A 21,041-nucleotide genomic window follows, 5' to 3' on the forward strand; every position below is an offset into this window, starting at 1 on the left:
TTCAATACAGCATTTTTTTACATCTAGGGGTTGTGATTGCTGGCAAAAATAAAGTTCAGTGTTTTCTGCTAAACTTATTTTTAGATCAACATCTATGAACCAGCTGTTAGTCTAAATCAAAAAGATGTAATACAGGTGCCACAGTCACCAATAAATTCCAACAGTCACTGTGTGATTGGTTGGGAGAACAGTAGAAACGTCAAATGTGTTGCATCACACAATCGTAAATATAGAAAAAGAAAAAGCGAATGTTGGCAAAAAGCCGTTTCAGCTGCCCTATTTGGGTTGATTGGCATACATCATACTTTCTTTAGCAGTGTACGTTTATTAATCTTTTGATATCAAGTCTGTTATTTCCGTAAACAACCTATTGGCTAGGCTGAGGAGAAGCTGCTGGTAATAAAGGTGTAAAATCTTCTTTCTTTCAAAGTAATTAGCTAAAACAGTGGAAATATATTGTGTTTAGCTGGTAAACATTCCCAAGCAGCTAGGCTATAGATTTCAGTAGAAATTGAGAGTGACCACTTATGCCCATGCTGACCAAAATCCTCAACAGCCAGATATAAGATTAACATCATCAGTAAACTAAAATCCCTATACAAATACACACATTCAGAGGCCTGCTTGAAAAGAGTAATATGGGAACCGTGTAACAGTCTGCCACTTTTATGGACGTGCAGAACATTTCTAACTAGCATATATATCTTTCATGTTTTCAACATTCTTACCCCCACTATTTAATAGCATAGTGAAGACTCAATAGTTACCTGCACATCTGAATATTAAATATATTACAGTACTAATAATAAGAAAAGGTAAATCTAGTATTAAATTCTTTATAATTGGGTTTCATAAATGAAGACACCCCTCCCACCCAAGTATTTTGTGGCAAATTTGATCTGAATTTTGCAGCAGAAACTTCAGTATTGTAGAAACTTCAAGTTTGAAGCATCAATAACTACCTCCATTTATAAATCTAATGAAATATGAAAATAATTAAATCAGTATTCCTTGTGTTAGTGTGATGCTGAACTTAATTTTGTGCTGACCCTACATATTTATTTGTCATTGTGCTGTGGGATATTGTATTTAAAATACTGTAACTTCTTTATTGGAAGATGTTGGGGGAAGCTGGAGATTTTGACAGCTGGGTAGGGGATATTTGGGGCTGCATTGTTTCATGTTTGGAAGGTTTTTGCAACCACAAGGGCTAGAAACTTTTTTGTAACGAGAGCTTAGTTTCTGAAGCACAGTTGTGCAGAAAGTGGCAGACACTGACAAGTTGTATGGCTCCAGAAAAGAAGTACATAGGACCAAAGAGATCTATTTGGACTCTGTTTATTATAAAGTATTCATAAAGTCATCAGTAAAACATTGAGAGTGCAGTGGTTGTGCAGGCAAATACAACAGCCATTGAGTGCTCAGCAATAAATCAAATAGCCTTTTGTATAATACATTTCTGAAACGGAAAATGTTGACAAGGACACTGGAGTTATCTCCTGTTCTTTCTGAAAAATGCCTTGAGATTATAGTCTTCCATTTGGACATCTACCAAAGATGGGAAAAAGAAACTGTTTTAACAGCTTCTCCTAAGGGATGATACGATTAAAAATGGACTGCAAATTGTCTTAAAATCTGGGCTCATGCCCTTTTCTGCTGCTTTATGACGTACAAAGAGGGTCTGAAAGATACTTTTCCCCATTTTGTTTTACCTTAAAAATATCAGGAATGCTAATTGTTTTTTCTCAGCTTTGCTAGAGGACCTCATGAATGTCTGAGGATGTGTTTTGTTAGCATTCATCCTAACAGGAGGGTGAGGGAATGTTGAGTTTTAATATGAAAAGTTTAGAAGAAGTGATATTAGTGTTGTTAAAAGCAAACGCTAAACAATCTGACTAAAATTCCCAGTTGCTCAGCTTTCACTTTGTAGACTCCTATTGCTGTACGACCTGATCCTATAAGAAGATTCATGCAGGTGGACCCCTGCATCTATGCATAGTCCCATTGACTTCATTGAGCCCTGCATGGATTCAGTGGTCAGCCCATGTGGATCCTATTGCAGGATCAGCACTACATCCTTCCAGGCTAGACAGGACATGATTTTCTCACATAAAAAACAAGCAGAATTGTATATAATTTAAAAAACAAGACAAAAAAACGTTTCATGCCTTCATCACCCTCCAAAAAGAAGCAAAATTGGTCAAAGCTGAGGAGTTGTATTTTCCCCTCTGCGTGTCACTTAATGAAGCAACAGCCCTAATATTGTACTGCATTCCTGATAAGCTGTAAACAGTGTCAATTATATACTGCATCTACAGTCTCAGTGTTAGGTGTGATCCCAAATCCTGATCTGGAATTTGAGCCTGACCTAGTTCAGAAGCAAGAGTGCTATTAAGTGACACATTGTGGTTCTGTATAACCAGTAAACTGAAATAATTCTTTCAATCAATATTAAATTACAAATGTTGAATGTTTGAGTTATAGTACAGATTTTCTGATGCTCATAGCTGTTGAACTAGTAGTTATCAAGAAATGTTGACTCTGGATGCAAAGGGATGGATAGTCAATGTTAAACCAGTAATTTGTTTTGTCTACAAATTAGTGTTAAGCATTTACTAGTCCAGCCGTATGTGTGTTATAGAGTATAGCTTTTATCTAGTTCTTTCTTTATTTTTAGTGAATCCTGGGGGATGGGCACCAGCCTCCGTGTTACGAGCAGTGGCAAAACGAGAGTATCCCAAATTCCTGAAGCGTTTTACATCATACGTGCAAGACAAAACAGCAGGAAAGCCTATTTTCTTCTAGTATTGACAGGTACTTGCTCAACTTCTTGTTGAGTTTTGGCTTCTGTATACATTGCTCTACATATTAAAATCCAAACAAAAAAGCTAGACAATCTAGAGAGATGTTTATTACTGTAATTATCACAGCTATTGTGAGTGTAATCTATATTTTGATCTACAAGCTAAAGCGAAGTTGTTAATAAACCAATGTATTTTCTACATGCATAAAGAAATAATAAGGTTAATACAATTAGTTGAGTTCCTACAAAAAATATAAAGTCTTTGTGTACATTTTAAAAATGTATTTTTGCATTATAGGTGATTTTCTGAGTTAAGTGAAAATCTTGGTTTAGCGTAGGATATATTGGACTGAACAGTTTGACATATTATAAAAATGTATATTTTATATTTTTAGCAAACTAGAAATGCAGGTAGAAAGGATCAAGCACTGGCCTTTCCTCAAATAGTTGCCAAAATCAAACTGTTTAGTATTTGGTCTTTTAGAATAAGATAATGCAGTGTAATGAGTAGTAAAAATTATGTTAAATTTTTGTAAAAACAGAATGTAGTCATTCAAACTGTAGGAGTTTATCCGGGTGTTTTTTGGGGTGTTGGCCACCTAATAGTTAAAGCAGGAACTTTGAGATAACATAATAGTTGATATATGTCCATCACAGGATTTGACTGAACAATCTCGTTTTTACGTTGCCTAGTTGGCAGGATAGCCATGTTTTAGGATGTATTATAATGGTTCCAATGCAATCTGAATTGTTGTTACTACTCAAGGGTTCTGGTGGGTATAGTTTTGGGTTTTTACTGTCTTTTTTATAACATATATGTATCCGTATAGGGATGGTGTCTCTATGGACATAATTCAGTCATAGATATAGTTTATTTATTAAAAAATGGCATGTGTTAAACATCAGCAAAAACAAAACTATGTGCTAACCCAGTTTCAGTCATTCTCAGGGTAGCCCTGGCAATATTACTAGCAGACTTGGGCCTTCATTGACTGGAAGATCTTAGTATGTACTCTTATGGTATTTGATTTAGATTATACAGTACGCTTCAGTATTCTTCATTATGTGTAAATCATGTCAAAACAATCCGGTGCCAGCAGTTTATGCAGAATTTGGCAGTTCTGATATTATGGAGGGTTGACAGAGGGTTTTTGCCTATTTGCTGTCCCAATCTCTCATGGTTGCCTGTGTTGAGTAGGTTTCATTCAGTGTACAAAATTCTGGAAGTCTGGGTCATTTGATCCTCTTTGGTAGTGGTAGTTTGTCCCTATAGTTTCTAGCTCAAAACTTACTTCAGTTGCATTTAGTTACAGAAGGCCTGTCTGAAAATGTGAATCATTAAAAACTCAAGTGTTTGTCATGATCAAACAAGCAAAATTTGGAGGCAAGACATTGTTTCTAAATTGTGCTTTTGGAATGTTTCATAACTATTTCTCATTTTCTTACTAGAGTTCTAAATGTATTATGCTATGTCCTTTCCATGCTTCTACAGTGATTGAAACAAGACTGTGTGTGAACATTCCATGTTGGAGAAATAAACCAAATTGAAGGCTCCAAGCTGGAACGTAGGATCTACAGTCTTTTTGTGGCCCAAGTCCTAGGCTTTGTGTTCTGAAGTGAAGAAATACTGCAGCACCGTGAGGCTGAACATCTAACACTAGCTGTCTTCTGCTAGCTCTCCTTGCTGAATCAGTGTGTAATTATAAATACATGTATTGATACATGTATATGGATATATTTTTATTTGCTTGCTTTAGAGGAGAAAAAAATACAACTTTGAATCACCAACTTGGGTTACTGCTTCAATTTTAAACAATTTGCAAAGCTTTTGTTTACTGTGGCCCTTCAAGACACACATACGGTTTTCTGTTTTTGTGCATGTCTAAAAAGCACAAAAGACAAATGCACATATAGCATACTGTATGTGCTTTATATGCACAAAAACCTGTGGGTGGTATTTTTTCAGGTTTGCAGTAAAGTCTAGGTGACCTTTGGGCAGGGGTTTTGTTTTGCTTTGTATAATCATAGTTCATTGCTGCTGAATCATCTTGTTATGTAAAATGTCTCTTAATTGAGGGCTGTCAATATCCACATGACTTTGCCTTTTCTGTTATCTTACTCCTGTGAAGACCTTTGGCTCTGATGGAGGAAGACTGTGAAAAGCTTTATTTTTTTCCCAGATATCTTTATATTTCTATTGTATTTTTTAGTTATGTAATATGTGCTACAGAATTTATTGAACATGATTCAGAAATTTCTAGGTAGATTCTATATGAGAGGGCGAGATTGTGCCTGAAAACTACAACAGTAGTCTGTCCATGCTATGTTACATGTGGATTTTGTGAAAGTGCAAGAAGGTACCCTGTAATATTTATTAAAGCAAATTGGACTACATAGAACAACATTCCCAGTCTGCAAGTAAAAGCGAGTACATTATTTCCTGGTCCTGCACATTTTTGTACTCCTCTTCATTAAAGCCACACTATGAGATATGTGTAGAAAATGTGAGTTGCGTTAATATTTACTACTTGATCAGAAACTTAACAGAGCTATAAGAATCCACAGATTCTAAATGAAAAGTTCCCCTTAGTTGCTGTGAGAACTTGAATGCAAATATCTGCCTGCCTTTGATCTCTGGAAATAGCCATGAGGAGTGGACTGTGGGGGCAGAGAGTAGTACTCACTTGAGCAGATATCTCGCCTGGCAGCCTTTTAGGTGGAGATTATTCAGAGGCATTTCTTGGGCACTTCACTAACTTGTATATGTCAAACATAAGATTCAGATATATTTTTTTCAAAAGAAAGCTGAAAGTCTTATTTAATATAGTGTTGCAGGTGCCTGGATATAACTACAAAAGAGTAATTTAATGAAGAGTTGGCTGATAAATGTCTGATATCTGCACAATGTTGTAAGTGAATTACTCCTTGTGTCTGTTAGTCTTTATTCTGTATAAAGAGGTACAAACACATAACATATGGTTACACATATACATGTAGATTTCATGCTCTATAAAACTTTTCTCCTCTTTTATTTGCCTCTCTCTAAATGGTGTGCATGGAATATGCCTTATTACAGAATAATTCTGTTCATGATTTGAATATGTAGAAAAGTGCCTATATGGTAATGCTAGTAAGGCAAATAAGATTAAAATTGTACATGTTTACTACATCACCAGTAAGCATTTTATATAACGATGTTAAAAAAAAATTCTTATACCTCAAATGTTTCATCTTTTTGCAATCAACTAAAAAATGATTCCTTGACCATAGCCACTAATGGGAACTTTACAAAAAGTCTTATGCCCAAAATACAAATGTTTAACTCCTTATTTGCCATTTCTGGTAACTATCATCGAACACAGGCAAGTAACTGTTTCTTAATTTAATTGGATAGCTTTATTTTACAAAGGTATGGAAAGTTTACAAAGCAGTACATAAATCTTAATATCATTAGTTGCATTTGCACTAAATGTGATGTACTTTTGCAATTTATTCTGTAAATAAAATTACACTAAAGATACTATTTGTAAAGAATACATTTTACTCTTAGATAAAGCACTGGTCTTTCACTACAGCCAGCCCTGCCCAATCAGAAGTAAAAGAAGCTCCTTACTGAATATGAAAAGAGTTGCGGGTTCAAGAGTCATAAGTACTGACCCTTCAAATAAAAGCTTAGGCTTCTTCTCATGCTGTGTAAATGTATGTTGCATATCCATTATGCCCTTTCTTCCAGAAGAGATCTCCAAACCTTTTTTGCATTTATGTTGTCTCTCTCCTTCCTCCTCCAACACTTGGCCTTTTTTCTGCCAGTTAATGTCACCTTAACCATATGTGTGTGGTACTGTTGATGAGCACTAGCCTCTGACTCTAGATTGTCATTTTTGTAAGTTAAATCAGTTCTTCTTAATTCAGCCTATTCAGAGAATGCAGCAATCTTCACCTTCAAATGTGTTAGTGTCCCTTAACTTCTGTTATCTTGGGAACCTGGATCTGTCACCAAATTAGATCTTCTCCATGACTAGATACAGTTTTTATTGGTGATGAGGGGATCAGGAAAAGAGGTGGTTCAACAGTTTTCTGAATCTGAATAATTTCTCATAAGTTTCTCTAGGAAAAAATGCCGTTGCACTTTTTGAGAGGAAATCACCTTTTACCTAATTGGGATGTGCTGGTTTATCTGAAGTTGTTGATTTTCTTTAAACTAATCAAATTGTCCAGTAAAAATCTTTCACCAGAATTCTTGTCAGTTTTACAGATTAAGCTGTATTTGAATTGCCACTGTTCATCCACAGACTCAAAACATGAATCATACTTTTGAGTACCTTGAGTGTGTAGAGTGTGGCTGTTTGTTCTGTGATAGCTTTATAATACTGATAAGTTTTAAAAATTAAAAGTTGGCTCTTCCATGTTACAATCACAAATTTAAAACCAGTATTTAAAAGTGAAAAGTATTAAAATATTATGAAAAATAGTTCTGGTTTGTAGTTATTTTTAACATTTAGTGCTTTGAAGAAGTAAAATGTCATACATAGCATTTTAATAAAACAACCAAACCTTTGCATATTTCTCATTCCTGGGTCTAAGAAATTAGCTTGTTGTAGGACAGTAGCTATTTTTCATTTACTGTGGCCACCTAGTGGAAACATCCAAAGATAAATTGGATTGATTTGTAAAATAAATCTTCCTCTGAGGCATGTTAAAGGATATTGGTTTACTTTTTCTCTTTACTGATAACTTAAACTCTCAGTGGGGGAAGAATTTTAAAATACTTAAATCTGACATTTTTAAATAACTTATTTTGAATTTGTATTTAACTAGAGAGTTCTATTTATATTATAGTTGTGCCAAGATGATCCTGGCCCAGCCATCCCCCCCTAAATGTTCCTCTGTGTCCCCCTAGCGGAGCATGCCCCGCAGTTTGGGGACTACAGGCTTAAACCTACCTTTCTTTGCCCTCTCCTTGGTCCTATGCCAAGTGCAACTCTCTCAATCCCAAGAATGAGACCCAAGATCTGTTCAACTGTTTTACATAAAGCACTTTGCTTGTTGGTTACCATTTTGTTTGGATTTCTGTGATTGTTTAACTGTTTTTCCCATCAATTGCACCTTCTAGCCCATGGGCGGGCAAACTTTTTGGCCTGAGGGCCGCATTGAGTTTCGGAAATTGTATGGGGGGCCAGTTAGGGGAGGGGGTCATGGCCCAGCCACTGCCCCCTATCCACTCCCTGCCCTGGGACTCCTGCTCCATCCAACCCCCTTGATTCCCCCCCCCCGGACCCCTGACTGCCCCCCCATCCAACACCACCTCTCATTCCTGACAGCCCCATCCAACCACCCCTTCTCCCTATCCCCTGATTGCCCCCAGAACCCCTGCCTGCTCCCCACCACCCCATCCAACCCCTCCTCCTTCCTGAGTGCCCACCCCAGGACTCCTGCCCCCATTCAACCCCTCTGTTCCCTGCCCTCTGACTGCCCTGACCCCTATCCACACCCCTTCCCCCGACCATCACCCCTGGAACTCTCCTGCCCTCTATCCAACTCCCTGCCCCTGTACCGCGCTGCCTGGAGCACTGATGGCTGGCGGTTCTACAGCCGTGCTGCCTGGCTGGAGCCAGCCATGCTGTTGCTACTGCGCAGCACAGAGCACCAGATCAGACCAGGCTCTGCAGCTGCGCTGCCCCAGAAGCTCGCAGCCCCCCGGCCCAGAGCATTGCGCTGGTGGCGGAGCAAGCTGAGGCTGTGGGGGAGGGGGAACAGCAGGGGAGGAGCCCGGGGCTAACCTCCTGGCCCAGGAGCTGAGGGGCTGGGCAGGAGGGGCCTGCGGGCTGTAGTTTGCCCACCTCTGTTCTAGCCACACCCATCTGAGAGCACTGGCTCAAAGAAAGAACACTGCTAGGTCGTTCTGAAGCCCTAAAAGCTGGGAAAATGGCTAGTCAAGGATGTGGGAGGTGGTGTTATGTAAGCTGTTACTTTACAAAGTTGCTCTCCTCTCCTCTCCCCCCCCCCCCCCCAATAAACTTCTGTTTTACGGTTGGTATCCTGACAGGTTCCTTTACTCCTTAGTTCGCTACATACATTGTATGTTGAACTTCCTCTTTGAGACATGGTGACAACATGGTGTGCAGGGCAGCACTGGAGGTGGAGGCAACATTTTAACAGCACAAATTAATTACACATCCAATTGCCATAAAACAGATGATGCCTCCAGCAACATTCTGACTTATGAAAATAAGCCCCCTTATGCTCATTTGCTAACACTGCCTAGTGGAGTGGGTAGTAGTTTTCTTTTGTAACTAAGTATTCAACAGACAAGTCTTGGCTGGTGCAGAATGGATGTCATGCCAGTCACAAGGGAGCTGGTAACTAATTCCTAAACAAATATGTTCTGATAATGGAATAAGATGCCTTTTGCTTGTTCATTTTTGTACTAGTTTTATGGGTCACTAGTTTCACTGCCCAGATCTATTTGCCTGTGTGTGATTTAGAAAAGAAAACAGGATACCTTCAGCAAAGCAGGGTGTGGGCAGGCAGGCAACACTGCTTAAATCCTGAAATTCCATCTGGCACAGAGTTCTTGGTTTCCCTATGATTGGATTTCTACACTCAAAGCTTGGAGGATCAGGCCAGGCACTGCCTCGTTATCCACACCCTGGTGCACCGAGCAGTGTCCTGTTATTCTTCCACCAGCACAGTTTGAGAACCCCTGCTGTACACCATTCCACTACAACGGAGTTCTAGGGCAAGGGTGGTTGCAGGTTAATAGTGAAATAATTACTCTGTGCAGGTTTGTAGAATGTTAGGAAACATTTACATGTAACCTATATCTTTACTAGCATTAATGACAATTGTAAGTGATTTACTGTACTTTATCATAAATATTAGCCCTGGGAGAGGGTGGTTAAGACCTTTCTGAAATTACATATTTGTACTGACAATTATTGTATTGTTTGACTATAGACCTCAGAGGCATAGAATAAGGAATTATTTAATTGAACAGCTCAGATCACCTATTAAAACCACCAAGATACTCAATTAAGAGTGTTGGGCACCTACTGGTCATAAGTCTTTTAATGCCCCCAATTTTACCACAGCAGAAAACTGGAGGCAACAATTGCTCTAGTAGTAAAGAGTACACAAACCCCAGGTGTTGTTTCACTATCATTTAACACAGTCAGAGGGGTCAGGCACCAGGGTGTATGACTTTAAAAAAAAAAAAAACTGCAACTGGCAATACTTTGAGGTAAATTTGGGGCCAAAAATTTTGGTTTTCCTAAAACTGACTTTCTGAAAAACCTTAGATGTACAGAATTATTTAAATTCCACTGAAAACATTGTTTTAAATATTATCTACAAGCTGTTACTAGCATTTTACAAATATGTAAGAGGCAGAAACAGAAATTGACTAGAAACAAGAGAAATTGACCAGATTATTTTCATCCCTGGAGCACAGTGATGTACATAGAACAAACACTATTAAAAGTAAGTTATGTTTTGAGAGTTCTCAGTTTTGAAAACCTCAGGTCGTGACATAGCTAAGGAAATTGGCTTTTAAAATCTATACTTTTTAAAGGGGTATACCTTTACTTGAAAAACTCATTCTCATCTTAGGCGTTACTTGTAACACTAGCAGATACAAAACTAAGAGTGCTGATTGGGGGGGAAAAAAAATAGTGCAGGAAAAGATGTGCTCCTCTTTGACAACACTGTGCAGACAGTTAGTTGTATTTCCTGTCTCATGCAGTAACATTAGGACATCACTTGAGGGATGAAGCTCATGAACATGCTCTTTTACAGTCTTTGCAAGATGAGGCTATTAAAATAGAAGTAGCCATGCTGCAACTGAAGAGGCAGCAGCCAGAGATGTGCAGTGAGAAAGAGGACTGAACCTAAGCATGTTTAATACTTTGGATCTCAGGTCTGTTCACTCTTTACGAGTAAGACCCTTATTAATATTAATATGGAAGTAGAAACACTAATATGAAGTAAAAGGACATTAAGAAATGTTTCTATCCATGCTGTTTAAAAGGATTCTTAATAAGAAAATTCCAAATTAGTACATTTCAAAAATGACAACCCTGATGGTAGATCTGTATAAAGAGGAACATTAAGTGGGGAAAAAGTGATCCAATTGTCAATTACAGCAGTGACAAAACACACCAGAGACAACCTCTGCACTATCCCCAAAAAACCAGAACAAAACCTTTTAATCTCCTCAGTTCTTGCAAGAGTCATTTTGGAAGTAGTGGGTCTACATGCTGGTCACCAGGACCACTGAGAAAGAGGCACTAGACATACTTGCTAAGTCCTTTTCACTCACATGAGCCTTTTGGGGTCAATTTTCTCCAGGTGAACTAAGGGCTTTAGCTGCTCAGCAAAGTTTCGCATGTCATCAGAAACTATGTCTTGTCCTGCCGGAGCTACAACACTCAGCTCCACGAGGTAGGAGAGAGACAAGGGCTCAATGCTATCAGTGTTTCCTGGAACCAGGATGCGGAAGATCTTGTACACTACAATCTTCATGATGCCCTTGCGGAACACATGGCCCTTGGCAACAAACTCATGGTCCATCCGGAAGCCCATCTCCATCAGAAAGTCAGTAAGGTTCTCTGAGGTAGCAATGTCAACACAGTTGCGCACCAGAGCATGGCGGTTTTTGTCTCCCATTTCTGGCTGTCCCAAATAGCGCAAGTGCCAAGGTGCGCCAGTTTTGTCCATGGAGCACCGTGCCCTCAGGACAAAGGGACTGGCTTGCTGACCTTTCAGGAGGAACACCATCTCATGGTCCAGAAATGTCTCAGGTTCCATATTGTCACACAGACCACGCAACCGGTGAAGGAGGCTCTCCAGGCTTTGATCCAAAACACTTCCTGGGGAGGAGAACAAGTTCATTATTTCACCAATGAGTAGTCTACTATTGCCCTTACGACTGCATGGTTTCATCCACCAGTGCATGGGATACCCCAATCATTTCACCATTTAAAAAAAAACAACAAAAAAAAACAAATGGTCATCCAAACTCATTTTTCAAAAAGTAGCAGAGGATGCAAAAGCTGCAGGAACCACCATACCCAGTGCTCTTCAGCTAGGAATCAAAGTATTTACAAAAGTATTATTCCCCATTTTATTTTTTATAGAAAGGGAAACTGAGGAGTATAACAGTTGAATGACTTTGCCCAAGATCAGTCAGTCAATGGCAGTCAAGAAAAAAACCTAATTACTAGTCCTAATTTCTGGACCACTCTCCCTACACAACAACTGGGAGTTGCAGGTACATTAGTGCTGTTTTCCAGTGTCTATACTCCAGACTGTAGCTACAACAGCAGCCCAGAGATACCAATAACGTTAATAATTACACAGGAGAAGGTCACAAAAGCTTTCAGAGAGATTTGCAGCAGAACCAAAAAGTTCAAGGGAAACCGCAAAGCCCAAAACAAATATTAAGTAACCAAATATTCTGCACCAAAAAGGAGTTTTGAAACGGTGTGAAGGAGCGGGTGTTCACATGAGTTCCTTTTGGAGGCAGGGAGTCAGTGCACTGTCAGAGACAGATGGCCTGTTTCTGGAGAGTTTTAGCCCTAAAGGTCAATGTCTTTCACAAGAGAAGTCTGACCTCCCTAGTTTAGGATCTGATTGAGGTAAAGTCTTTTCTTCTCTTTCCTATTCCCCCTCTCCCCTTCATCTCACAACGTTAAAAACAGGAATGACTTCGGGACAGGCAAGCTGCGCGTTTTCAGAAGAACCTGACAGCATGCCACTATGACGTGAAATCAAACCCATCTTCTCACCAGCCTTACCTTGGAGTAAATACTCCATCATGTTAATGGTGCCACCAGTGACAGGCATCATGGTAACAGGTGGGGCCTCCATGGTTTTGATTTCCCTAGATGAAGCACAAAGAAATCAGGTCCATGACTACAGCAGGTATTGAGGCGCAGGGAGACCCCCCCCCAGAGTGTGTGTGGGTGGGGGGGGACAGACACCTGCCCTTCCTTGTACGGGAACCGACGTCCCAATGAGGGGCGCCCCATGGGTACAACTTGCAGAGCGAGTAGGGCAACCGGGTGCGGCTTGGCTACAACCACCTCGGAGGCGCCGGGTGCAGGTGCGCCGCGGGGGGGGGGGGAGAATGGTTGGTGGGGTTGGGGACCCTGCCGCGGGGAGGGAGGATGAATGGATGGCGGGGTTGGGGACCCTGCCGTGGGGAGGGGAGGATGGATGGATGGCGGGGTTGGGGACCCTGCTGCGGGGATGGATGGCGGGGTTGGGGGACCCTGCGCCGGGGAGAGGGGAGGATGGATGGCGAGGTTGGGGGACCCTGCCAAGGGGAGAGGGGAGGATGGATGGCGGGGTTGGGGAAGGATGGATGGATGGATGGCGGGGTTGGGGACCCTGCCGCGGGGAGGGGAGGATGGATGGCGGGGTTGGGGGACCCTGCCGCGGGGAGAGGGGGAGGATGGATGGCGGGGTTGGGGGACCCTGCCGCAGGGGGAGAGGGAGGATGGATGGCGGGGTTGGGGGACCCTGCCGCGGGGAGGAGAGGGGAGGATGGATGGCGGGGTTGGGGGACGCTGCCGCGGGGGAGGGGAGGATGGATGGCGGGGGTGGGGGACCCTGCCGCGGGGGAGAGGGGAGGATGGATGGCGGGGTTGGGGGGACCCTGCCGCGGGGGAGAGGAGGATGGATGGCGGGGTTGGGGAGACCCTGCCGCGGGAGAGGGGAGGATGGTTGGCGGGGTTGGGGGGACCCTGCCGCGGGGGGGAGAGGGGAGGATGGATGGCGGGGTTGGGGGGGACCCTGCCGCGGGGGGGGCGAGGGGAGGATGGATGGCGGGGTTGGGGGGGACCCTGCCGCGGGGGGGGGGAGGATGGATGAATGGATGGATGGATGGCGGGGTTGGGGGACCCTGCCGCGGGGAGGCGGGCAGAGGAGCCACCCCGGGGAAGAGAGCAAAGGAGCGGGGAGGGCAGCAGCCGGCCCCGGGCAGGGCACGAGGATCGGGGCGGGGGAGCCGGTCCAGGAGCCCCATGAGCAGGGCGAACGCTCCGCCCTTCACCTGTAGGGCGGCGGGGCGGGACGGGGGTCCCGGCTTTACGGGCTGTTCCAAAGCTCGGGCCCAGCACAGCCCCACTTCCGCCGACCAGCTCCCTCGCCCGAGCGCGCATGCGTCGCACCACCCCCTCTCCAGGCAGCAAGCGGGCTGAGGGAGCGGGGCGGGGTTTCCTGCGCGCGCCGAGGCCGGCGAGGGCGTCGTCTGCGCGTTGTTGGGTACGGAGAAAGGTGTGCGCGTGGCCTTGGCGCCCCGCCCCCCCCGCCCGGCGAGCCCGGAGCACGCGCTTCTCAGCTCCTCCCCCCGCCCGGCGAGCCCGGAGCACGCGCCCCTCCCCCCCCCGCCCGGCGAGCCCGGAGCACGCGCTTCTCAGCTCCTCCCCCCGCCCGGCGAGCCGGGGGCAGACATTCTCTTCCCTCCACCCCCCAGCTCTTGCCCAGCCAGGGGCACACAGGAAGAGGCTGAAGTTGGTTCCTTATTCTCAGCTCCTTATTGGTGGCCTCCAGTTCTTTATTCAAAGGCGAAAATTAAGTTTTCGGTAAGGTTAAATTTTTAGAAATGGCATCAAAACTAATTGCGTCTGACGAAGTGGGTATTCACCCACGAAAGCTTATGCTCCAATACATTTGTTAGTTTTTAAGGTGCCACGGGACTTTGTTGCTTTTTATCAAAACTATTGTGAGAAACATGTAAATAAGTAATTAGTTATTAATTAGAGCATCAAATAAACTGGGGTTTAGCTGACTATGTGCCCAAACAAGGCTTGGATCACCTGAGCCCCAGGTGAGTCTGTGACACGTCCCCATGATACTGTTTCAAAGGAGCTGGTAGAAATTGCACCCAAAGTGTCATTTTGTGCAGTGTGCTGCCATGGCACTCCCTCACCCCATTTCCCTTTTGTACATGGGGCTTGATTAAGGCGCTGGGATTTCACTGGTTGTACGTGACAAAATGTGTCTTGGGTCACCCCAACTGACACCTCCCCACTGCCCTCAGACTCTTCTGAAGGGGCTGGGATATGCCACTCCCTGACCCAGCTCAGCATGCTGCCACATGTCATGCTTCCACACCACTTCTATATTGTACATAGGGCTTGAATAAGGAACTGGGTTTTTACTGTATGTGACAAAATGTTTCTCTGGTCATCCTAAGTGGCAGGTTCCCTTGACCATCAACCTCATCTAAAGGAGTTGAGAGAAGTCACTTCCCGACCTGAAGCTTTGTTCTTGTACAATATGCTACCACATGTCACCCCCATACCACTTTTATAGTGCATATGGTGCTTGAATAAGGAACTGGGCTTTGATTAACTAAATGGCAAAAGAAGTCTCCGGTCACCCTGAGTGACATATTCCTGGAACCTTCAGACTCTTCACTACATGACCCAAAGATTTCATCTTGCATAGTATGGTGCCAGATGTCACTTCCATATTGTAGCTAGTACTTGAATAAGGAGCTGGGTTTTGACTGACTGTACATGACAAAACAAGTCTCAAGTCACCCCAAGTGACATGTCCCCATCAGACTGTTTTGAAGGAGTTGGGACATGTCACTCCCTGGCCCCTGATGTTTCATTCTTGAGTAATACTCTGCCACACGTCACACACCCACACCACTTCCATAGTATATATGGTGCTTGAATACGGCGGTGAATTTGACTCACTGTACATGATAAAACAAGTATCAGAGGGGTAGCCGTGTTAGTCTGGATCTGTAAAAGCAACAAAGAATCCTGTGGCACCTTATAGACTAACAGACGTTTTGCAGCATGAGCTTTCGTGGGTGAATACGAGTTGCATCCGAAGAAGTGGGTATTCACCCACGAAAGCTCATGCTGCAAAACGTCTGTTAGTCTATAAGGTGCCACAGGATTCTTTGTTGATGATAAAACAAGTCTAAGGTCACCCTAAGCGAAGGTAACCTTAGAAGAAGAGCTGATGGAAACCTCTACCAGGATTGCATCATCCAGGAAAACAAGATGCCTCAGAAATAATATGTTAAACAATCCATTGCTGTTTGCAGTACACTACTGTTTCACCTTTCACTCTGCACATGTACACTCAGTTGTACCTAGGGTTGACTCTTCAGAGCATGAGGGTATGTGACTTTACACATGGATGCCATAGCATCAGTTGTCAAGAGACCAACATCATGTAAACATAAAATCTTATTTTTTGTGTACTAAATGCCTTTTGGACTCAACATACATATTACCATTGGCGGAGATGCTATTAACATACCAAAGCACTCCAACAATTTCATGTTGGCTGGCATTACTTTCCCTAGATACTCTTAGAACAGCTGGTCATCAGCTCAGACCATGCAAAGGGGAATGTGACTTCAGTTGCACTTTATTTCATTTATTACTACAGAGGTTTGCAGCCAGATGACGCCAGAAGTTATCTCAATGCTTGTTTTGAAGGATCTAATGAAGGAGGCAAGTTTACAATATTACACATTTGTGCAGCACATAAGATAAAAATAATGTATATGTGCTATGTAGCTAATGTGAAAGGTTTCCACTGTTATCAAGAAGGTTTTATTTTATGCTTTTGGATTATTGCAAAATGGGGAAAACAATGCACTGAAATGAGTGAGACTCAGCATGATTTTCAGATCAGCACAGCTTATCAGGCAGTACAGGAACTTAATAAGAGACGTAACACAATATGCACAGAAATGAGAGATCCTTCACTGAAAACATGGAGGATAGGTCCATCAATGGCTATTAGCCAGGATGGACATGGATGGTGTCCCTAGCCTCTGTTTGCCAGAAGATGGGAATGGGCAACAGGGGATGGATCACTTCGTGATTACCTGTCTGTTCATTCCCTCTGGGGCACCTGGAATTGGCCACTGTCGGAAGACAGGATACGGGCTACAGTCTGACCCAGTATGGCCGTTCTTATGTTCTTAAATAGGAGAGGGGGGAAGACACCATATCTTCTTCATTTCCACAGCAATTCCACACACTCTTTCCTTTAAATTTTTGCAATTTTATAAGCCATTGCAATTTCCTTGTATTCCAGTTATTACATGTCTCACTCACTTCAAGTAGCCTTTGCAGCATTTCATATCTATTTTGAAATAGTTCAGTCTCAGTTTTTACTGCCTGATATTTTTAATAAGCATATGAATGATTAACAGTTAATTATCAGTTGTGCATATGTTGGTGAATATCACCTTTCATTTCTTCAGTTTGGCCACTCCAAGGACGACCGGACAAATAACATTTTGTTTTTTGCAGCTGCTCTTCAGGAGCTTGAAAATATTTGGCTTGCTTCTTAGGTGTTAAATGCAAATGTTTATTTCAGGTCTCAACTTGAGAGGCTTTGGAATATTTAAATCAGCAACATTGTCAGCTACTTTCTTCTTAGACTCTCCACATCCTGCATCGGGGTCCCCAGTCTTAGATTCCAGTGTGAAGAAACTGAGGGGAGTTGGGGCTATGGGAAGGGGTACGAGAGCTAGATGGTACGAGTGCTGCCCCAGTGGGTACTGCTAAGCAAAGTTCTCCAGCTTCAGTGCACTAGGCACACGCACACCTGAGCAGAATACATGTCTGCGCCCACATTTCGAAGAACCACAGTTACAGTACAGGAAGATAACAGAAGTGAAAAATGGTTATAATTGCTTCTGTATGTCCCTCTGAGAGTGGGCCTGCCTTTGATGGGGGACTCTTCTTTTGGCAAGTTGAGACTCAGGGCTTATTTCCAAAAATGGTTGTGAAACCAATCTTATATTCTTAGATAATTAAGGGGCAATATAACTTTATTTAAGGAAAGGTGGATCCTGTTGGTTGTTCGTAATAACTAGTTTATAATTGGGCAAAGTAATCAATTGTAACTAAATCCTATGAAACTGAAGAAAATATTTAAATCAGTTACTTAAAATAAGCCATTTAAGGATCTGTTTTAAGACAGGCCAATTACAAATATTAGGAATGTTAACTCCAATTAAATCCCACTGTTTAGCCCCGTCTCTTCTCCACGAATACGTGGTCTAACCATTTCATGATTAACAGGAGAACTGTTCAAATATTAAGTTACAACATCATTTCCGTATTTCAAAAATTATTACAAGATTCTTAAATCTAATCCCTTGGCGGTGTCTCTGTTAACTTTGTCTCACCAATCCATGTCGAAGTCTTGGGGAAGTTTTCCTTAGATTGGTTTTGTTTCTTGAGTTGTCCCTATTTTTTGTAGCTGCTTGCTTGTAGAGATTGATAGGATGAGTTGTGGAGTGCTTGCTGTTTAAGCAGGATAGCAGGGTGTGTGTGGGGAGGGGAAGGAATGTTTACTTGAAAGATTTGTATACACTCCTTATTTCCATGAAATTATAGGATAACAGACCTCTTTCAGGCTTATTTAAATTCAGAGTTCGTGCAATCACTCTTCCTTTGGCTTCATGCCTTCAGGATTGACTTAAGTCTCACCTTCAGTTCCTGAATAAGCAGTATGCTTAATGAATATGTAACATTTCTTTAATTGCCTTTATTCTTCTTCTGGCAGGAAAACATCAGATAACTTTTTAAGTTAGTTTTAACTTTTTTTTTTATTCAGCCCATCTTTAGAGATACTCCGTTTTTATTGGCATAAATGAACAGGAAATGACATTCTGATTTCAAAAAGTCCAAACACTCCTATTCTTTATATAAACTGTTCTTAAGATATTCTTTTTAAACTAAATAACCTGGAGGAAGTTGTTAGCTTAAATAGTTATTAAAGAATTTTTTTCTAAAAAGAAACAACCCAATTTTTAGAGTGATGATTCTTCATCTTCCTGATTTGGGTAGGAAAGTTGCTTGAGCATTCCCAGTAATTAATTAATTTCCCACTAATGTAAATGTTCTGTACCAGAGGTTCTCAAACTGTGGTCCATGGAGCACTCCATTCAGGTGGTCTGCAGATAGTTCCCTCTAAGGTGCGCGCCTGGGTGGCCGCAAAGGAGAGAATGAAGTGCCACCCACCAAATTAGTGGAGCCGTGCAAGCGTGGCAGTGGATATGAACAACACATCTTGAAGAACAACAGTTACAAGAAGGTGAGTAACTGTTTTTCTTCAAGTGATTTCTCATATCGATTCCAATTAGGTGACTCCCAAGCCTTACCTAGGCAGTGGGGTCGGAGTTGTGGAATCGCAGATTGGAGCACCGCTCTGCTGAAAGCTGCATTATCTCTGGCATGCTACACAATGGCATAATGAGAGGTGAACATATGCACCAAGGACCACTTGCTGCCCTGCAGATCTCTTGTATCAGGACCTTGGCCAGGAATGCCGCCGATGAGGCCTGTGCCTTTGTGGAGTGTGTCGTAAGTGACAGGGCTGGTGTCTTGGCCAGCTCGTAGCATGTGCGTATGCAGGACATGATCCAGGAAGATATTCTTTCAGATGAGACTGGTAGTCCTTTCATGCAGTCAACCATCGCTATGAACAACTGGTTCGATTTCCTGAATGGCTTGGTGCATTCGATATAGAAGGCCAACGCTCACCGAACATCCAAAGAGTGCAGCCTCTGCTCACGGCTACTGGTATGAGGCTTTGGATAAAAAACAGGTAGGAAAATGTCTTGGCTGGTAAGGAAATGTGATATCACCTTAGCAGAAAGGCTGCGTGAGGTCTGAGCTGCACCTTTTCCTTGTTCTTGCTGATGTGATGGCAATTAGGAAGGCTACCTTCCACGATAGGTAGAGAGGACCAAATTAAGGTCCCATACAGCAACAGGCTGTCTGATCTGGGGATGTAGCCGGTTCAGACCGTCCAACCATGGGGTTGGTGAAGATGGAACGTCCAGAGACTCCGGAGTGGAAAGCCAAGATAGCTGCTAGGTGTACCTTTATGGATGACACTGCCAGGCCTTGCTGTTTCAGATGCAGAAGGTACTCCAGAATAAAGGGTAATGGCGCCTGAAGTGGGGGCGTGTGACACTGGTCACCCCAGCAAGTGAATCTCTTCCACTTCACTAGATATGTGGCCCTCATGAAGGGCTTTCTGCTGCTGAGTAAGAGCTCCCTTATCTGCTCTGAGCACAGGGTTCAGCCATGAAGCTTCCAGGCCATGAGGTGGAGGGACTGGAGGTCTGGGTGATGAAGATGATCATGATCCTGAGTGATCAAGTTGGGGAGGAACGGCAACGTGATCAGAGTGTCAACCGACAGATCCAGAAGCGTGGTGTACCAGTGTTGTAGAGCTCACACTGGTGCCACCAGAATTATCTCTGCCCCGTCTCTGTGGACCTTGAGTAAGACCTTGTGCATTAGAGGGAATGGGGGAAAGGTGTAGAGCAGACGGCCTCCCCAGGGAAGCAGGAACATGTCTGCGATTGAGCCTGGGCTGCTTTCCTGGAAGGAGCAAAACACTGGGCACTTCCTGTTGCTCTGAGTGGCGGACAGGTCGACCCCCACCTCTGGAAGATGAAGTGAATGACGTCCAGCCGGATGGACCACTCGTGGCTGTGGAAGGACCTGCTGAGGTGGTCCACCAGTATGTTCTGGACTCCTGGCAGATATGATGCTTCCAGGTGAATGGAGTGGGCTATACAGAATTCCCAGAGCGTGAGAGCCTCCTGACAGAGCGAGGACCGGGTACCACCCTGCTTGTTGATGTAAAACTGCAGTGGTGTTGTCCATCATGACTGCCATGTGCTGGCCTTTCAGACAAGACTGAAAGGTCTGACATGCGAGTCGCACCGCTCTGAGCTCCTTGATATTGATATAGAGAGAGCTCGTCCTGTGACCAGCCCTGCGTTTGGAGATCTCCTAGATGTGCGCCCCAAACTAGAGCTGACGCATCCGTAGCTAGAGGCAAGGACAGCTGAGGGATGCTGAAGGGGACTCCGCAGACTATTCAAGCATCGAGCCAACACTGGAGTGACTCTAGCACCTGCTGTAGCACCAAGACCCCTAGTCCCAGGCTATGGCACGCCAGCCGGTATGTCGAAGTGAGCCACGTCTGTAAAGGCCTGAGTCTCAGCCTGACATGTCGGACCACGTACGTGTAGGCCACCATGTAACTGAGGAGACTGAGGAAATTCCTTGCTGTAGTGGTCAGGTACTCTCTCATGCATTGAATGATGCTTGCCATGGCTTGGAATTGGGACTCCGGCAGGCTTGCTCTTGCCTGGACTGAGTCCAACACCACCCCCAATAAAGTCTATCCTCTGGGTCAGAGACAAGGTGTACTCATTCACGTT

The 21,041-nt window shown here is 43.4% G+C and overlaps 2 protein-coding genes across 4 annotated transcripts in view; one reads left to right on the forward strand and one right to left on the reverse strand.

Annotated features, from left to right (window-relative positions):
• Window positions 1-7,274, forward strand: part of CERT1 (ceramide transporter 1) — a 153,394-nt gene extending 146,120 nt beyond the window's left edge. For 2 of the 3 annotated variants that reach the window (XM_039543017.1, XM_039543019.1), the window contains 2 exons: window positions 2,678-2,814; window positions 4,296-7,274. In XM_039543017.1, the coding sequence (XP_039398951.1) occupies window positions 2,678-2,805 (128 nt within the window). In that variant the 3' untranslated portion in view covers window positions 2,806-2,814; window positions 4,296-7,274. Of the gene's footprint in view, window positions 1-2,677; window positions 2,815-4,252 lie in introns of all 3 variants that reach the window. The other variant, XM_039543018.1, reaches the window with a different exon arrangement.
• Window positions 7,275-10,973: 3,699 nt separating this feature from the next.
• MED18 (mediator complex subunit 18) lies at window positions 10,974-14,083 on the reverse strand. Its single transcript, XM_039543023.1, has 3 exons — window positions 13,857-14,083; window positions 12,598-12,683; window positions 10,974-11,670 (listed from the first exon to the last, which is right to left on the reverse strand). Exons 2-3 carry the CDS (start codon window positions 12,668-12,670, stop codon window positions 11,117-11,119), a joined length of 627 nt encoding a protein of 208 aa, XP_039398957.1. The 5' UTR covers window positions 12,671-12,683; window positions 13,857-14,083; the 3' UTR covers window positions 10,974-11,116.
• Between the last annotated feature and the right edge of the window lie 6,958 nt (window positions 14,084-21,041).

The sequence above is a fragment of the Mauremys reevesii genome, linkage group 6 (genome assembly GCF_016161935.1).
Source record: "Mauremys reevesii isolate NIE-2019 linkage group 6, ASM1616193v1, whole genome shotgun sequence".
Lineage (NCBI taxonomy): Eukaryota > Metazoa > Chordata > Testudines > Geoemydidae > Mauremys > Mauremys reevesii.

Excerpts from the sequence above, each read along its gene's own strand:
- MED18 (XM_039543023.1), bottom strand. The coding sequence starts at position 12,670 with ATGGAGGCCCCACCTGTTACCATGATGCCTGTCACTGGTGGCACCATT. Across the intron at positions 11,671-12,597 it reads GATGGAGTATTTACTCCAAG|GAAGTGTTTTGGATCAAAGC; the intron begins GTAAGGCTGGTG and ends TCTCCTCCCCAG.